The following is an 18,787-nucleotide window of genomic DNA, read 5'->3' on the forward strand; positions in this document are numbered from 1 at the left end:
GAGGCAGCTGATCAATGACTCTCTCATCACTGCTGTTTCTCTCTCTCTCCCTCTCCTTTCCTCTCTCTGAAATCAATAAAGATATATTTAAAAAAAAAAGAAAAAAGAAATGCCAGGGAAACAGATCGTCCAGTGGAAGGCTGGACACATGGGAGGTTCCCATTATGGAGTCACCCTCTAAAACCTATTTATCTACTTGCGCCACTGGGGTTTGGTTCCCTTATCCATTCATGGAAATGTGTGTGAATGGTGCCTGCCGCCTGAAGTCCAGTGAATATTGCAGTCTCATTGTTATTGATCTGCAGACTGCCACCTCAGACAGCACCCCCTTTGCCTGGCCCACCCCCAGGTCAGCCATAGCCTTCACGGCCCTTGCTGACCTTTCCCCGCCATGTGAGGATGACTCAGCACTCTGGAGTAACTCTGGAGCCTGGTCTCTGCTGTTGTGTGTCGTGGTGGCTGTGGAGGGAGCCCTAGTTCCTTGCCTAGTCAACCCCACATCCTTTATTGAGCACTTCACTTTGTGCTAAGCTGGTGGGGCAAGAGGCCCAGCCTCCCAACCTGCTGTAATCAGGATGGTGGGGTGAGCACGTGTGTTTACTGAGCACCTGCAGATTATCTGGGAGGCTCAAGACTTTCCAGTCGCCTGGTATAACCCCACTGCACAGAGCTGAGGCTGAGAATGGAGGACGGGGAGGGGGCTAGGCCTGACTGGCCTCGCACAGCCTGTGTATGTGTGCTGGGAAAGAAGGCTGAGCTCCGTTCCTCCCATGGGAGCCTAGCCGTGTGGCCCCCAGTGATCCTTGTACTTCTTGCCCACACAGTCCTATCACACTTTACACGCTTCCGCCATCTGCCTCACACAGCTGCCCGTCTTCTCCATGGCACAGGGGCCAGTGCCCAGGGCCAGGAGTCCTGAGCAGTGGAAAAAGGTCTGGATGACCAAGGGGAAGGGTGTTCCTGGGGCACCTGCTGCCCCTTCACCGTCTGGTGGCTGGACCTGACACTGACCTTCCCTGCTCTAACCTGCACTACTCCAGTTCTTTGCCACCTACTCTCTGGGTCCAGCCAAGGAATCGGTGCCCAGGGTAGCTTTATACTTGCCCCTGAGTAACTGCAAAAACCACCCAGTGTATGAAGCACCTACTATATTCCTGGGCTTGACCTTTATACATCACATAACCTCTCCAGTGAAAGTCTCAGTCCTTATTTCCCAGATGAAGAAACAGAGGTGTGATGGAGATGAATGACTTGCCTCAGGTAACACTTTTTGGCTCTTTCTGGCTCTTTCTCCTTCCTCTGCTTTGTTTTTCAACATTCTCAGCCTTTGGCTCTAACCAGAGAGGGAAGAGAGGAAACACCATCCAGGAAAAAGGCCACTTCTTAAGCTCTTGCTATGGAGTCTAGCACATAATAATGGTTTTTTTTGGAAAGTAATTCTTCCCATCAGCCCACCAAGCTGGGATGATGTCCCCATTTCACAGAAGATACTACTAGGGCTCAGAGGCACTCCTGGGTGGTGGTGGTGGGGTTCACCAGCTTCCCCAGGAGCACACCCCAAATATCTTCCCCTGAAAAGCAGCCACAGACCCTGCCCAGCTGTGGTCCCTGTAGTGTTTACTGTGCACCCCTGGCGGCCTGGTCCAGGCAGGCGGGGGCGGACAAAGTCCGGGGGAATATAAAGGTCTGGCCAGCAGCGTCCGGTCAGTCTCAGCTTTGAGCACAAGGAGCATAGCTGTAAATGGGAAGGGACCCAACGCCGTGCTGCCCTGCGATGCTGCTTGTGCTGCTGACGCTCTCGTGGCTGCCATCGGGAGGCGCCCTATCTCTGGCCCAGGAGCGCGTCCCGGTCCTCCCAGGACACTCAGATGCACACTCCAGTCCGAATGTCTCCAGACTCCGGGAGTTGCGGAAACGCTACGAAGATTTGCTGAGCAGGCTTCGCGCAAACCAGACCTGGGAAGACTCGAACCCCGACCTCATCCCTGTCACTCAAGTCCAGATACTTACCCCAAAGCGTGAGTGAAATCTCAGATACACACCCTCACCCCCCACCCAAGCAGCTTCTATCATCTAACCAGTGGGTCTGAGTCATGGAGCATGATGCTGAGCCTCAGTTTCCCCATCTGTGAGCGGGACAAGAATGTCCCCCCTCCGGACTGATGGGGGAGCTGGCGTCCCTGTTTGAGTGAGGACAAGCGAGGCTTAGCCAAACTGGGAGAGGAGGGTTACATCTCCTCCGATAGCAAATAGGGAAACTGAGGCCAAGAGAAGCCACAGACTCTCTTGAAGGCTCAGAGCCTGGAGAGCCCTGAGAAGAGGTCGGGCAGGGGGCGTGGTCCCTGTCCTTGAATGTAGGGGCAGGTGGTGGGGGATGAGAGGGGAGTAGACGGGACTTAGCGCTGCAAAGGAATGGGCAGAACCGACACGGACTGGTTCCGAATCTGATGCAATCCAGCTAGTAGGCACTGCTATAGTCCCACGTGACAGGTGCCTTGAAAGGAGGGGAATATTTTCATGCTCTCCACAGAGGCAAAAGATCTGGGCTGCGCTAGTAACTGGGAGGGTTTGGGGAGAGGGTGTCAAACCAGGAGGAGTGATATCATCCCACCCTAACCCCACTGGTGGTGTGAGACTCAGGTAAACCTCTTGCCCTCTCTCAGCCTAACAAACTGGTGGTGGTCATGCAACAACTCAAACGCCAGGTCCCAGTAGTATCCCCAAGACCTGTACCAGCCTGGGGGCCTGCGAGTACTGGGGAGCCTGGAACCCTTCATTTCTCTGATAGGAAACCGAGACCCAAGGAGTTGAAAATACGGTGTCCGCATTGTTGAAACCCCAGCCCCAGGCATTTAGTAGGACAGGCCTTCAATGAAAATGTTTTTGACTGCCAGCAGGAGGCAGAATCAGCATATGAATCTCAGGCAAGTATTGACTAAGCACCTACTGTGTGCCAGGCACAGGTGACCAGGCAGACAGAAATCCCTGCTGAGATTCTAGTAGGGGTGATTGTTAATGTAAGAAATCCGATTGTTGACATAAGAAATCATTCAAACCTGTAAAGAGTTTTTGTGAGTTTATTTGAGGCAAACTGTCGACAACTGCCAGGAGGCCAAAACCTCAACGGATTGAGATAATGCTCCGGAGAATGGCAGTTTTGCATTTTGTTTTATACATTACAATCAAATGAGGAGACGTGAGTTACTTGAAATCCATTGGTGATAGATTAGGGAGGTGGGAGAAAGCAGGGCGGGGAAACCTCTGGGATTGGATAAAAAGTAAAATGATGGACACACTTCTTTTAGTTAACAGTCAACAATTAACTCTATAACAATGAGGGGATTTGTGGTCTCCGCAGAGCGGTGCCTGTGCTTTGAGGGGTCTGGGAAAAGGAGAATTATTTTGACATTCCAAGGATATGTTATTGTAGATACAAAAGGACAATCAATAGGCTTAGTGAAGGTAAAGATTCACCTTTGTCAGGGAAGATACCAACCTAGGACATGACTACTCACCATAAACTGCTTTTTAGTTAAAAAGTTTTAATTTCAGACCATCTTTTGTGCTTACTTTAGGTCTCTGAGTTTGCAAGGCCACCATGCAGGCTTCCCTGACCTTGTCAGGTTTAGCATGTGGCCCCTCTTCCTCCACACAATGAAATTATATACAACTAAAGAAAATTGGGTGGTGCCTATTTTAGGCAGGCTGGAGGGATTCAGGGCAAGAGTGTGGCTGGTAGAGGAAGCGGTTTATACAAGGGCCCTGAGGTGGGGGTCCAACCTGGCCTGTGGAAGGATATGCGCACCCTCACTCACACCGGTGACTGACCTTCCTCTCTCTCCCCCCTAGTGAGACTCGGGCCAGGCGGCCGCCTGCACCTGGGCATCCCCCGGGCCAACCTGACTAAGGGGTTCCCCGCAGCCTCCCGCCTGCATCGGGCCCTGCTCAGGCTGTCTCCGCCGCACTCGGGCTCATGGGATGTGACGCGACCCATGCAGCGTCAGATCGGCGTCGGTATCTTCCGGGAGCCCGCACTGCGCCTGCATCTGCTGCAGCCGTCTGATCAGTTGTTGGCGGCAACTTCCTCGCCGCTCCGCTTGGAGCTGCACTGGCAGCCACGTGCCCGCAGGGGGCGCCGCAGCACGCATGCGCGCGCTCCGGACGGCTGCCCGCTCGGGGAAGGGCGCTGCTGCCGCCTGCTGAGCCTGCGCGCTTCGCTCGACGACTTGGGCTGGGCCGACTGGGTAATGGCGCCGCGCGAGCTGGATGTGCGCATGTGCAGCGGTGCGTGCCCGAGCCAGTTCCGGTCGGCTAACAGGCATGCGCAGATGCTGGCGCGTCTGCACCGCCTGAAGCCTGAGGGCGCTCGGGCGCCGTGCTGCGTGCCCGCCAGCTACGAGCCGGTGGTGCTCCTGCACCGGGACAGCGAGGGCCGCGTGTCACTCACGCCCTACGACGACCTCGTGGCCAACGACTGCCACTGCTTATGAGTGGACCTAGGACTCCGCTGGCGGCACGTGCACAGTGGAGGTGACCTCAGTCCCTGCCTGTTGAATGGAATGGGTTCGTGGCACCTGAAGTATCCTATTATAACCACTGCTGTCTGTGGCTGCCGCCCAAACCGCTCTATTTATAAGTTGATATTTATTATTAATTTATTGGGGTTATCGGCCTGAGCACCGGAGGGCTGGGGACGGCTGGTACAGCAGGGTGTGCATTTATTTAAAGTCTGGTAATAAAGATGAGTCTGTCTGACCTGACTCCTGTGATGCCCAGTGGAGCTGGGGATCTCGGGAAGAGCTTGCCCCTACCTGGCCTCAGTTCCCACAGGGGACCTAATACAGGGGTGAGTGGAAGGATTCAGCGAGCGGGCAGCCGGGTGTTCTTGTAGCTGACAGGCGATTGAATGGTGCTTGTAACGGCTTCAGGGGCAGCCTGGCACACCCCGCCGTCTCCATGCTTGTCTAGCTCCGTTTCTCTGGCTCTCAGTCTCCTCAACTCTCAGTACTTCTGTTTCTGGGTGAGTTAAGATATCAGTATATTAGAGCTAAAACAGAGACCAATTCTAACACCGCGTTTTACAGATGGGGGAACTAAGAGCCGCGAAGTTAATGGCAGAGTTAGGACTTGGACCCATGCCTCCTGACGCCCCAGCTATAGTTCTGCATTTGTATTAAGATGTTTACAAGTAAGAAAAAGAGGAAGGGGATGGCATTCTGGCAAAAGGAGTGGTATGGGTAAATGACTTAAGGAAATGAAACTTCAGGAGGGAGGTGGACTAGGTGGGGATAACATCCAGACCAGAAGGTCAGAGGTATGGGAAAGGGTGGTGAGGTGGACAAGGTTGGATCATGCAGTCCTCAAGTACCAGGCTGAGGATCCAGGGACAATGGGGTGCCATGGAGGGTGTGAGAGCAGGGAAGGGACACAGTTCCAATTCATGAGTTATAAAAATCCCTCTGGGGTTAGCGTGGGCTGTCCTGGGGGCTGAGTCTGGATGCCAGGTGCCTGGAAAGGGGGCCTGAGAGGGACAGGGGGGAGGGACTGGGGAAAAATTCAGGAGTCTCAGAGACCTAGTCTTAAGAGCTCAGGAAGTCTCCATTGAAACGAACCTTCTCCCCCTAAGCCAGCAGCCTCATCAGCCCCACAGTGTTTATTGAGCACCATCTGCACACCAAGAGGAAGGTGACAATGGAGTTTACACCTTGAACTTCCTATGTCTGTGTTGGGATCTTTCCTCTTCCCTTCCTAGCAGCCGAGGGGGCTGAAAAGCAGAGTGGGGGCTGGAGAGAGGGCTGCAAGGACAGTTCTTCCCTGTCCCCATTCCTCAGACTGGGAAACAGGCCAGGGGGGATCTGGAATGACCCAAATCACCTAGAAGGGGGTATGCTGGAGTTCAGGTTCAGTGCCCTGGGATCACATACTCCTCTTCGACTGCTGGGGCCTCGCCCAGGAACTGCAGGTTGCCGTAAATGGGCTGGGAGGCCTGGTGGAAGTCCTCATAGTTCATGTAGAAGTCGCTATCCTCTGATGGGTGAGCCCTGTGGGGACAGATGGGTGGGAAGGAGGACTCAGTGAATAGGCACATCAGCTTTGAGAAAGTTCAGTGACCGAGTCTACTGATATTTACATATCAAGAAACTGAAGCAAGGGGCACTGTTTTCCCAACCTGTAACTTTCCCGGGAAAGGAAGTCAGAGTCAGTGAGTCTAGGAAATTTCTGTGGATTCAGCATTGTAATGCTGCAGTCTGAGAACCTTAAGCTATTGTAGCATTTTTTCTTCTTCCTTAAAGTTGAGGTAGTTGCCCATTTTTTGCATTAAAATCTAGACTTCAGTTTCTTCTCAAAAAATTGGAAGCTCTGGTCACACCAGCCCCATGGACACAAGTGGCTGGAGCCAGTGTCTGCCCCTATAGATGGGAAATGTTTCCACAGTCCCTGAAGCAGCAGACTTCATGACTGCAATATAAAAATAAGTCTCTGAGGCTCAGCTTTTGCATCCATAAAGTTAGTTAGGGAGGAGGTTGCTTCTTAGGAATGTTTAGCTATGGTAGGCAATCCTCCCAGAGAAGAGCTTTCCTGCCTCCAGAACATCCTAATCCCACCCTGGGTCCTCTTGTAACAAAGGCCACTTTGGGTAAGTGGTGTCTGTCACTCATTCACACTTCAGTATGAATTACTCCAAACACATATATGGTTGTACAGGGATGGACAGGACTGGGAGTCAGAGGTTTCCGACCTCTGCTTCTGACTCACTGTGTGACCTTGGGCAAGTCATTCCCCTTCCTCCCAGAGCCTACCTTTCTCCAACTGTAAAATGTAGAGTGGGAATGACACATCCAATCCTAAATCTTTTTAGAAGAGACTGGCCCTGAGCCCTTAGTGACAGCAAAGCAGAGGCGAGCATCAGAGCACAAGCTGCCTTAGCAAGTCTAGTTCCTTCAAATCCCTATTGCAGATCACTTCTGCTTTTAAGCCATATTTTCATCTGCTTTGCAAATTCTCTCATTTCTCATGAGTAGGCTCCTACTGGTCTTTCCACATCTGGACCTCACTACTGAAACCCAGCCAGGACCCTGTTCCCTTCTTGCTTGGATCCTCCCAACCCCTTCAGCCTCAGCTCTAATGTCTTACTGTCTCCAAACCTACTGACAGCAGATTCTCTGTTCTCTCCCATCTACTGACATGTGTTTCTGCTGGTGCCTCCCCCTGAAATTCCCTCCACTTCTCATCCAATCTGAAAAAGTTGAACCTACCTATCCCCAGCCTTAACTAGAAGTGTTGGGGCTTTGTAGGGGGAGATGGACACAGATGTCTTTCTTAGCATCTCTCATGTGTCAAAGGGAGATGGGGGAGGGCTGTCCCCATTACACAGAAAGGGAAACAGTGGTTCAGAGACAGCTCTGGGCTACACGAGATCTGCACCCAGGCTGTTGACCACTACCACAGAGTCCCCACTCTGTCTGGAGCACTTGCCTCCTCTCTCCCTGCCCTTGGCAGCTAGAAACTGGGTTTGTAGGTCATGAAGTGGGAGCTTGTCCCATCTATATAAACTCACTTCATTCTTGAGGTGGGGGCTACTTCAACTCCATGAGGTGAGGGCCACTATTATCCCCATTTTACAGATGAGGAAACAGGCCCAGAGAGGGAAAAACTAATTGCTTGAGATCACACAGCCTGCAAGAGGCAGAGCTGGGATTTGAACCCTAGCTGTCTGGCTCCAGAGTCTTGCAGGCAGATGTGTGTGGGTCACTCACCCATGTTTGGCCGACTGGTGCCTGGAAGGTGGCTGGTCAATGAACACATTCTCGTAGTCAGGCGTGGGGGGTCTGGGTAGGGTGGCCTCTGGTTGCTTAGGGCTGAAGCTCCGGCTACTGTATTTCGGCTGCCAGCCTGAGCTGGGCCTGGAACCACCTGGAGCAGCCCATGTTTTGTCCTGGCTCTGGCTACTGGGTGCCCAGCGTGCCCGGAGTCTCCAGACCAGCAATGGGCCAGCTATGGAGAGCCCAAGGAGCAGGCTTCCAATGGCTGCCAGTGCCCCAATGGTCGTGGGTGCCAGGCCAGGGGAGCAGCTGACCTCCAAGAAGGTGGAGAGGTTGTGCCAGGTGCCTGCATCCAGGCACTGCAGAGGCAGCTGGCCAGAGCAGTTGTCCTGTCGGACCTTGTGCCAGGAGGCTAGGATACAGCGGCAGTCAGCCTTCAAGTCAAGGTCACAGCGTTCTGCCAGCACTGTATCTACATGGTCCAGGGGGTTGTTTGTCACATCCAGGACCTTCAGCTTCCCCAGGTGAGCAAAGAAGGGTGACAGGAGCTCTCGAAGGCCATTTCCAGACAGGTCGAGGAGGAACACGCTGCTGGCCTGCAGAGACCTGTTCCAGGGCAGGTTCAGGCCTTTACCGCTAAAGTTCAAGCATGTTGCTGTGAACTCCGTAGTCCAGTCCACGTCCCCCGAGGACACGTCGCAGGACAATCCCAGGCTGCATGGATCCTGCAGTAGCAGCAGCAACCACAGTGCCCACGCAAGGGCGCGCCCCATTCAAGCAACCTAGGCAGAGACACCGGAATCCAAGCCCCAACCTCCGCTTGTGGTCGCCCTCACCCTCTACACTTGGGTTTATTATTAGTTTATCTTGATTTTTTTTTAAATAGCTCAGGACGCTTTAGGTAATAGGCAGCCCCTCACTTGTCGCCCCCTCATTGTTTGGCCCTGGCCTCCAGCCTCAGTCTCTTCCCTCCGGGGAATGGGTACATAACCTGGGTGCCAGTCCCGGCATCCCCTTCCCCTTTTCCCAGACGAGTTCCCTGGGCTTGGCCCCCAACATTTCGGGCGGCCCCATTGGCTAAGACTGCACTATATGCAAATGAGGGTTGCCGGGCAAAGGGTCCGGCCTCGAAGCCCAGCGGCTGGGAGCCTGGGCTGGGGCAGGTGGGGTGGGGGCTGCCCAGCTCTGATTTGCAGCCCCTGCACAGACCTCACTTCTAGTCTCTGTCCTACCTTTGCGGTCCCATTGCCACGCCTTTACCTGGGCGGTGCTGGAGAGCTCACGCAAGGAGGAACTTCGTGGTCGATCACCTGCACCCAGGGCCACGGTAGCCGGCCCCCTCTCAGATCCCCTGTGGTCTCTGGCGCTCCTCAGAGTCTGCACCCAGCGACGCAGGGGAAGAGGAACTGGTGTCGGAGTAGAGTGCAGAGGACAAGAATGAAGACGACTCAGAGAAGACCCGCCCCTCTGCAAGGCCTCCAGGCCCAGGATTCTCACGAGAGGGGGAGGGGCGCCCGCTTCCCTCTTGCTGGATCCCAGTCAACCCCCATTAATAACCCAATACTACCTCATCAACTCACTTCCTGATGTCAGCTCAGTTGACTCCCAACCCTTGCATTCATTTATTCAACAGACATCATCCATGGGCCCCCAAAAGGCGTCAGCCCTGTCCAAGTTCTGGAGGAACACCCAGTCTTGGGTGAGAACAGCTGGACACAGATGCCCCTAGTCCCATAGAGTCAGGACAGGGCTAGAGGGAGGGACACGGTCGTGGAAGGCTTCTGGAGGAAGAGACATTAAAATTGGGGCTTCAACAAGTGAACAGAAGTTTGCTGAGGATTCCTAAAACCTCCAAGCTCCTAGCCTTCCCCACAGACTCAGCACTCTTGCTTATATACAAAGAGGCCTCCACCTTGAGGGGGTGGTGAGGGGGTTCCCTGGGTTAGGGGACACTGAGTCTGGGGCTTGGAGGATAAGTGGCAGTGACAGGCAGTGGCAGGCAGAGACAAATGCATTTGCAGATTCTAGGCAGAAGGCACAGCAAGGGCAAAGGCCCTGGGCCCTGGGCTCAAAGCATGGGCCCTGGGACTGGAGGTTAGGAGTGGAGTGGCTGGGATGGACATGCTAAGAGGAGAAACTGGCAGAGTGTGTGTGTGTGTGTGTGTGTGTGTGTGTGTGTGTAAAGGGGTAAGCGGCACAGGCCTCAAAGTAGGCTGAGGAATGGGGCTTTATTCCCAGGGCCATGGGAAGCCAAAGCAGATGTGTGAGCTAGGGAGGGACATTGTGTCAAGACATACATCTGGAGTGAGACAGGGGTCTGGTGGTAGAACCTAGGGAGGAGGCTGGTGTCCCAGAGGGAGAGGGGGGCCTGAGTTAGACCTGAAGGATAGTGACAAAAGTGAGATTGAGGAGGGAGTGGACAAAGGTGGGCTGGGAGAATGTCTCAGCTTCACTGGGGTCCTGATATATCTGGCAGACTGGGTTCAATTCCATTCTAGCCCCTGACTCACTGCGCAACCTTAACTGCTCTGTGTCTCAGTTTCCACGTCTGTAAAATGGGATAAGTGCTAAGAGCCTTCTAGATTCTGGGAGGCTGCAGTCCACTCCCTGTACTTTCCCTCTCCTCAGACCTTGCTCCTTCCCATTTCCAAACTCTGAGGATTCGAAGGTTTTGAATTGAGTCTTTTCAGAAAGGGTTGCAAATTGTTCTTCAACACACCCAAAGATACTCCTAATAAGAAAATGTAAATCACAACTCTGAGCTATCGTTTGTTTTCACCTATCAGATTGGAAAGAATTGAAAAGTGCGATACACCTGTGCTGATTGGGCTGTGGGGAAACAGGCAATCTCACACATTGCTGGGGGAACATCCATAGTACCACCCCCATGAAAGGCACCCTGGTACAGGCCACCAGAATCATGAGCACATGTGCCCACTGACCCAGCAATCCCACCCTGGGACTCCTGTAAATATCTACATGTTTGTAAAATGACAGGGAGATGAACTGATGAAGGATGAACACAACATTGTCCATCCACACAGTGGAATATTACTCAGCCATAAAAAGAAGTGAAGCACTGACACATGCTAAAATGTGGATAAACCTGAAAAACATGTCAAGTAAAAGAAGCCAGACACAAAAGGCCACATGTTGCCTGGCCAGTGTGGCTCAGCAGTTGAGCATCGACCTAGGATCCAGGAGATCATGGTTCCATTCCCGGTTAGGCTCAATCCCCAGTGGGGGGCATGCAGGAGGCAGCCGATCAATGACTCTCTCATCATTGATGTATTTATCTCTCTCTCTCCTTCTCCCTTCTTCTCTCTGAAACCAAGAAAGGCATATTAAAAAAAAGGAAGTAGATTAGTGGTTGCCAGGGACTGGACGGGGGTGGGGGTAGGGGTGGGGTAATGGGGAGTGACTACTAATGGGGATGAGGTCTCCTTTTGGGGTGATGGAAATGTTCTGGAACTAGAGGTGATTGTTGTACAACATCATGAATGCACTAAAATGCCACTGAATTGTTCACTTTAAAATGGTTAAAATGGTACATTTTATGTTGTGTATTTTGCACAATAAAAAGAGAAGACAAAAAGATGACATGACAATGAGATGATTTGTTGCAGCAATGTTTGTTATATGAAAAAAATTGTAAACAACTTAAGGGATTGGTTAGATCAAAAATAGTTTATCTATCCTGGGAAGGTGCCACAGGGTCATGAAAACAAAATTATAGATCTTTATAAACCAACAAGGAAAGACTAATTTTCTCCACAAACCTTTATTAAGCTCCTACTGTGTGCTAGGCAATAGTCTAGAAGCTGTGGATACAGCCATGAACAAAACAAATAAAATGCCTGTCCCGGTAGGGTTCTTGTAGCAGTCAGAGAGACAGGCGACAAGCAGGATCCATTAGGAAAATATGTAATGGGTGGTGGAAAGTGATACAGAGAAAAATAAGGGTGAGACTCAATCAGGGAGGATCGTAACTTTTAAAAATATATTTAATTTACTGATTGATTGATTTTAGAGAGAGAAGAAAGGAGAGAGAGAAAACAACATTGATTTGTTGTTCCACTTATTTATGCATTCATTGGTTGATTCTTGTATATGCTCCGACTGGGGACTGAACCCACAACCTTGGTGTATTAGGAAGATGCTCTAATCAACTGAGCTACCCAGTCAGGGCTAGGGTGGCACCTTTTTAATAGGATGATCAAGAGAGCCCTATTGAGAAGGATAAAGGAACTTATTGAATAAGGAGATGGGAGAAGGGCATCCAATGTATGGAAAAGCCTATGCAAAGGCCCTGGGGTAGAAGCTGGCCTGGGTGAGAGCAGATGTCTCCAAGAGAAAATGTTAACTGAAAAAAGCAAAGAATAATAATAATAATTTTCTAGATTTCATTTGCCTAAAGAAACTTTGGATGAAACACAAAAAAAAAATCCATAATTACCTCTTAGTGGCAGGCAGATGGGAGGGAGAACCTCAGCATGTACGTTAATGTTTTTTATTTTACGATGTGAATACAAATCGTACATTCAATTAAAATTAACCAGCAAGCACACACAAGACACTCAGGCTTTCAGGTTGAGAGGGACGGAGGGGAGCCAGCTGGCCTGGGTGCAGGTGGGCCATCTCCCACATACCACATCCTGTCAGGAGTTGGTGGTGTCCAGCACTTAGAATAAGAGGAAATGAGCAAAGGAGGAAGCACCAGACACTGAGGCTCTGGGGGAGAAGGGGACAGGTAGACCTGGTGCCTGGGATAGTGGGTCTGGGGGATCTGGTATACCTGGGTGTCCTGGAGTTTGGGAGGCTTAGGTTCTGGGGCTTGTGTGTCTAAAAATTCCTGGCATTTGGGGGGTCCTGGGGTCTGGAGCATGTCAGGGGTTTGATAGGCCTGGGTCTGAGTTCCTGCTGCAGTCCCAGCTGGCCATGCCCAGGTCTGTGGAAGAGGGGAAGCTGTGGGCTCCACTGGCCCCCACCCTGCCTGAGGGGAGATGGAAGCTTCTGGAGGGCACATCTTCATACTCCCTTTCCTGCCCACCTGACACGAACTAAAGCAGGTCCTGGGCCTGAGTTCCAGGCAGGGCCAGCCCATCACTTCAGCACAAAGAGCTCCAGAGACCCTCAGAGACCCACAGAGACCTTCAGAGACACTCAACACCCTCTGATGCCCTGTACCCACCCTGAGCTGGGTGAGGCCTCAAGCTGGGCCCTGCCCCTGGGAGCCCCTCAGCTTTCTGGCCCACCCCCCTTCCTGGCTTCCTGCCATCTCCATTCCCTCCTGACAGTCTTTGAAATCCCACCCCGCCCTTAAAGTCCAGTTTCCCCTAGAGGAGGGGAGAGGGCAGACTGACACAACAGCAGCAGAGGCCACTTAGGGGGCCTGGGGATCTTCAGGCATCTTCGGGGCTCTGGAGCCAGCAAGTCAGGCGAGAAGACAGGTATAATGACCAAGGGCTGGACTGGGGCACTGAGGCCGATTAGGGGTAAACCCACCCACCTGGAACGTGAGTGACCCCAGACCTCTCTGCATTCACTCAGCAAACATGGCTGAGGTCTGCCTGGCCACTTCATTGCTGTGCGACCTTCAGCCAGTACCTTAACCTCCCTGTGCCTCAGATGGCTTTCTCCTCTTAAAACAAGGACAGTAACAACCACTGTGTAGGGTGGCTGTGAAAGGCTGGGAGACAGACATGAATGTTAACATGAGCGTGGCACTGGAGACATGAGCGACCAATATACTAGACGAGTGTCTCATGGAGGAGTAAATGATGGTCCACGAACACACACAAAATCTAACTCAGAAGGTAAACCTTGATTTGTAATGATGCAGAAAGACCTTATTTGAGGTAACATGGCCTTGTTGGTCATAGTAAAATTTGAGAAGCCACTGAATATTTTTGGGAGGGGGTTGGGCAAACAAAATGTGGAACTGAGGTGACTGTGGTCAGCAAGAGCAGGCCACCTGCCAGATGGCATTTCCCTGCTCTGGCCACGGGAGGCCACTCTGCTGGCCCACAGGGTTCTCCAAGGAGCAGCCCTGAAACACAGACGGAAGGAAGTTGATTATAAACCCCCCAGCTCCTCTGAGGGGCATGAACTATGCTGTTTCCCTGAGGGCTCCCTGGGAACCCAGCTTTAGGGGAGCCCACTCACCCACACCCTCTGCAGCGCGCCTTCTCTCCTCACTGAGACGAGGGCTTCCTGGAGAGACCTCCCAAATAATTATGCTCTTGAATTCTGATCATAGGGGCTGCTTCTTGGGGACCCCAAATTAAGGTAGGTGAAGTGCGATAAGGGAATACCTTATGATCTCACTTATATGTGGAATCTAGGCAATGGATATGCACATTAACTTGACTGCAATGATTATCTCACACTCTGTATCAAACATCAAGTTGTACACCTTAATATGTACAATTTTTTTTTGGTGCCCTGACCAGGGATTGAACCTGCAAGCTTGGCATGTCGGTACAATGCTCTAACCAACTGAGCTACCTTGCCAGGGCTTATATGTGAAATCTAAAAAAAACAAAGTAAATGAAAAAAACAAAACAGAAACAGAATTATAGATATAGAGAACAGGTTGATGGTTGTCAAAGGGGAGGGAGTTGGGGGGAAGGGAACAAAAAATTTAACAATAATCATTTATCTCACAATTTAAAAAGGAATGCTATACAGCAGTTAGACTTTTAAAACATTTTGATTACATATAAATATAAATATTAACATAATATATATAATCAAATATTTATAAATAAATGTTTATTATAATATGTAATTGTTATATTTAATTATAAATAGCAGCATCCAGGCACTGGCTACTTAATTAGCATTAAGTGGTATAATCTTCACAATAGTCCCTTGAAATTGGAACTGCCATTTTACAGCAGGCGAAACTGAGGCACAGTGTTGAAGTAGCTTGCCCAAGGCTCTACAGTTGCTGAGGGGCAGCCCTGAATCTGTGTGTTTGACTACTAGGCTACACTGCTCAGAAACAAGCCGCATTTGTATGTGTCCACCTGGCAGGGTGTGCACAATACACAGTGTCTCTCCAGGAAGCCTGTGGATGCACAGATGGCAGCAACTGCTTGGGTGTGGGGACTAATAAGGGTATTTAGCTTTGTGTGCTAGGTTTTATTCATTGTATTTTTGGTAAGATTTTGTTCATTCCACAGATACTTACTGATTGCCTACTCGATGCATGCAGCAAAACTCCTGCCCTTGGGGAGCTGACATTCCTGTGAGGGAGATGAATTGTAAACTAGCAAATTCAAAGGAGGTTAGAAAATAGCACTAATGAGAAAACAACAACTGAGTGTGGGGCATTCTGACAAATAGGGCAGTTGACACTTTGAGTGTTAGTCAAGGAAGGCCTCTTGAGAGAGGAAAAAAAGGACAAAAAGGAATAAAAAACAAAATGAAAAGATTTGCAGGAAAGAGTTCTAAATGGCAACAAGGTTTTTTTGGGGTGGTGGTGGGACAACTAGGTGATTTTTAAAATATTTTCCTTCTTTTTTTGCTATGGAATTATTCAATTCCTAAATATGTAGACATATATTTGGAAGCCCAGTTGGAGACATAGGCAGTCAGAGAAGCCTACTGGATTCCAAGCTTGAAACTCTGGATCTCAAGAGTTGCTCCAGAGGGGTGCCAGGGCGGGGCCTGATGGGACCCTCAGGAACTGGACCTGCGAGTCTCTGCTTCCCTCGTGTGGTCATGATCGGGATTGCAGGCGCGGTAGAAAATTGGTTCCTCCCTTCCAACCCCACACCCCACCGCGGCCACAAGAGGGTGGTGACAGTCTGTGTGGCCCTTAGGCTGAGATCTCTGAGGACCCTGGAGCACTCAGGGGACATTTGTAATTTTTAGTTCATTAACACATATTTATTGAATGCCTACCTACTGTGTGCCAAGCCTTGTTCTCAGAGCTATGGACACAGCATTGAACAAAACATTAGAATTCTCTGCTGCTGCCCAGCTGGAGTGGTTCAGTGGTTGAGCATGGACCTATGAACCAGGAGGTAATGGTTTAATTCCAGTCAGGGCACATGGCTGGGTTTTGGCCTCCATCTCCAGTAGGGGGCGTGCAGGAGGCAGTCAACCAATGACTAATCATTGATGTTTCTATCTCACCCTCTTCCTTCCTCTCTCTAAAATCAGTAAGAACATATTCTTGAAAAAAAGAATTCTCTGCTCATGAAACTCATGGATTACTGGGGACATGAGCAATCAATGTGCAAAAAGAAGATTTCAGGCAAATCCAACACCAGGACACTAGAGGGCCTCTCTGAGGAGACATCACTAGAGCTGAGGCCTGGAGGAGGAGAAGCCATCTATGAGGGAGGGGTGGGGGAAGGGTGTCCCAGGCAGGGAAAATGGGCTGTGCAAAGGCCTGTTTGGGTGCATGCAACAGGATCATGGACAAAAAATGCCTAGTTTCTGGTGCTTAGCAAGTATCTACTCCTCACTGTTTTAAGCTGAGGGACCTTAAAGGGGCAGAAAAGATTCCTCCCCCTGTATCACACAGAGAGAATGCAACCTTAGGGTACCATGGAAATGCTTTCCTCCACCACAAGAGAGGCCTGGGCTCTGGAGAGAGAGATAAGGTGAGGGAGGGGCACTGCCAGCACACCCCAAAGTGGGACCTAGTACCTCTACTTTCTGCTGTGCATCCTGGGGCAAATTGCTTCCCTGCTCAGCCTGTTTTATCTGCAGAACTTTGTTGGCAGCTGCTAGACTCCCCCACCTCCATTTCTCCCTTCCCTGCCCCTTCCTCCAGGCCTGAGGTTCATAAAAAAATGTCTCTAATTTCCCAGAGTGAGTGTCCCAGACCTAGGTAGGGAGCTGGGGGCACTTCAGTGGGTGGAGTGCTGCCTCTGGGTTGTTCATGTGACTCCCTTGGTGCCTCTCTGAGCATCAGTTTCCCCATCAGTAACATGGGGAAGAGAAATGCTGCCTCTCTCATGAGGTGCTGGGTGTACAGGTTGCTAATGATTGGTTTGACTCTAAAGTTCAAGAGCAGGGCAGAGGGGCAGGGACTTAATTTGTGTGCAGTATGAACCACAGAAGGTGCTGAAAGCAGGGCAATGTACTAGCTTGGGTTGAGCTTTGTGGAGGATGGACATGGGGCTGGGCTGAGATTCAGTCAGCTCTTGCTCACAGGACAGGACAGAGCCAGGGTACAAGCTCGGGCCCAGATCCTCCATTGGGGATTCCTGCCTCTAGGTGACGAGCCTTGGGGTATAATCCCCATTTCAGAAACCTGAGACTCCAAGTGGTTGCTGGCTTTCCAAGGAGTCCATGCTGTCTGAACAACCCTCCCCCTGTGCCCCTTCCCACTCTGGGGGGCCCTGCTCCCACCCTGTCCAGGCTGGAATCCCTACCCAGAGCCCCAGCACTCCACCCTCCCCCCACCAGTGCTCACCAGCTGCTGTGGCTTCTTCCTTCCTGGTGTTGTTTGGGTTTTAATTTTTGTGCTGCAGTTAGAAAATTACCCATAATTACAGCTCTGAGAGGAAATGTCTCCTGGCGCAGACCCTGCTCCCAGCTGTGGCCCCCTCAGACGCAGAGCTGGGGAAGACTACAGGGGCCGCCAGCCAGGATCCTGGCCCCTTCCAAAGCCCCCCACTTTAATGAGAAGGGGGCTGCTTCCATCTCCTGTGGAGAGGAAAAACCATTATCAGGAAAACCAGAACCAGCCTTCCCAAGTACTCTTGCATAACATATTCACAGCCAGACATCTGGGTCTGTAGGGAGGGCCCATCCAGAGAGAGGCAGAGCTGCCAACAGACTACTTGATGCATTATTTTATCATCACAGTGACAAATCCGATCCAGGCTGGCGTAGAACCAGTAATATGGGGGATGTGGCCATGAAAGGCAAGGAGGAGAGGGAAGGGAGCAGACAAGGAGGAACTGGGGGGTCAAAGACCAAAGGAGGAGCCAGAATAGGCCTAGCGCCCGAGAAAGAGCTCCAGGCAGCAAGAGCAGCCAGTACAAAGGCCCGGAGGTGGGCCCTTGAAGAGTCTTAAAATGGAAGGGCTGGAAGGGAGTGAGCGAGGGGAGGGGCGGCCCCTCCTCCAGGCATCCCCAAACCCCACAAGCAGAACCTGCTTTGCCCCCACTCAAGGCACTCCCCCGGACTCCGCGTGGTGGAGTTTGGGGGTCGTCGGTCCCTGGAGACAGACCCAGCTCAGGGCTGCAGTCCCCGTGCGCAGCCACACGGGGGTGGGCCAGAGCCGGCGAAAGGTCGCAGGTCTTGACCCTTCACCTCCTCGCTTACCCCTCCGCTCCTAGGCCCCTGACTTGGCCCATGGCCCCTGCCTACCTGGGCCTCTTCCCGGAGCAACCTCCCTGCTTCCTCCAAGCCTTCCCGATGTATCCCGCAACCCCATGAAGCTTCTTAAAACCTGGACGCAGATCCCATCCCTACGAGCTCCACAGCTTGCTTTTAGAACAAATCCCAACCCGTTCCCCCGCCGAGTGGTCCGGCCCCTCTGCACTCCCTCCTCTTTCCCCTGCTCCAGCTAAGCTACACAGCCCTCCTCTCTGCCTCCAACATCTGAACCCTGTGCCCACCTCAGGGCCTTAGCATTGCTGTGCCTACAGTGTGAACAGATCTTTCAAATCCACCCCTCCCCTTATTAAAAAAATGTTTTTCCTCATGCCCACCCTCACATGGGTGGGGGGGCTCTTTCTGTGGGTTATGCTCTAGCAATGCGTGCACCATGGTTGGATGTGCGCGCAGCTCAGCCTCCCAGACGCCGCGTGGGGCCCAACGCCCGCTGTTCCAGGAGTTTTCCGCCGGCGCCGAAGCTGTGTTTGGACATCCGTCCTGGTTGCCATGAGAACTGCGCTGGTAGCCCCGGCCCACCTTTCCCTTTGCAGCTCGCGGGGCGGCGGTTTCCTCCGCCTCTCTCTCCTCGCCCTCTTCCGGAAGCCGCGCTGACCCTGCCATCTTCTTGTCCCCTCCGCCGGAGACCCCTCCCTCTGCCTGGCACGTGGCACTCCGTG

The 18,787-nt window shown here is 51.8% G+C and overlaps 2 protein-coding genes across 4 annotated transcripts; one reads left to right on the plus strand and one right to left on the minus strand.

Moving 5' to 3' along the window:
* Positions 1–1,774: 1,774 nt before the first annotated feature.
* On the plus strand, positions 1,775–4,752 carry GDF15 (growth differentiation factor 15; the record flags this gene model as incomplete). Its single annotated transcript, XM_081134946.1, has 2 exons — positions 1,775–2,018; positions 3,850–4,752. The coding sequence occupies 2 exons, from the start codon at positions 1,775–1,777 to the stop codon at positions 4,488–4,490; spliced, it is 885 nt and encodes a 294-aa protein (XP_080991072.1). The 3' UTR covers positions 4,491–4,752.
* LRRC25 (leucine rich repeat containing 25) lies at positions 4,634–17,523 on the minus strand. Of its 3 annotated transcripts, XM_081134940.1 has the most exons (6): positions 17,200–17,523; positions 14,959–15,013; positions 9,024–9,169; positions 7,758–8,545; positions 5,875–6,041; positions 4,634–5,016 (listed from the first exon to the last, which is right to left on the minus strand). In XM_081134940.1, exons 4-5 carry the CDS (start codon positions 8,534–8,536, stop codon positions 5,903–5,905), a joined length of 918 nt encoding a protein of 305 aa, XP_080991066.1. In that variant the 5' UTR covers positions 8,537–8,545; positions 9,024–9,169; positions 14,959–15,013; positions 17,200–17,523; the 3' UTR covers positions 4,634–5,016; positions 5,875–5,902. The 3 variants fall into 3 exon arrangements, with proteins under 3 accessions (XP_080991066.1, XP_080991068.1, XP_080991067.1); XM_081134942.1 differs by lacking the exons at positions 14,959–15,013; positions 17,200–17,523 and having other exon boundaries at positions 8,996–9,081; XM_081134941.1 differs by lacking the exons at positions 4,634–5,016; positions 14,959–15,013 and having other exon boundaries at positions 5,631–6,041; positions 17,200–17,486.
* Positions 17,524–18,787: the final 1,264 nt, after the last annotated feature.

The sequence above is a fragment of the Miniopterus schreibersii genome (assembly GCF_964146895.1).
Source record: "Miniopterus schreibersii genome assembly, chromosome: 4".
Classification (NCBI taxonomy): domain Eukaryota; kingdom Metazoa; phylum Chordata; class Mammalia; order Chiroptera; family Miniopteridae; genus Miniopterus; species Miniopterus schreibersii.

Excerpts from the sequence above, each read along its gene's own strand:
- LRRC25 (XM_081134940.1), bottom strand. The coding sequence starts at position 8,536 with ATGGGGCGCGCCCTTGCGTGGGCACTGTGGTTGCTGCTGCTACTGCAG. Across the intron at positions 6,042-7,757 it reads CACCAGTCGGCCAAACATGG|GGCTCACCCATCAGAGGATA; the intron begins GTGAGTGACCCA and ends CTGTCCCCACAG.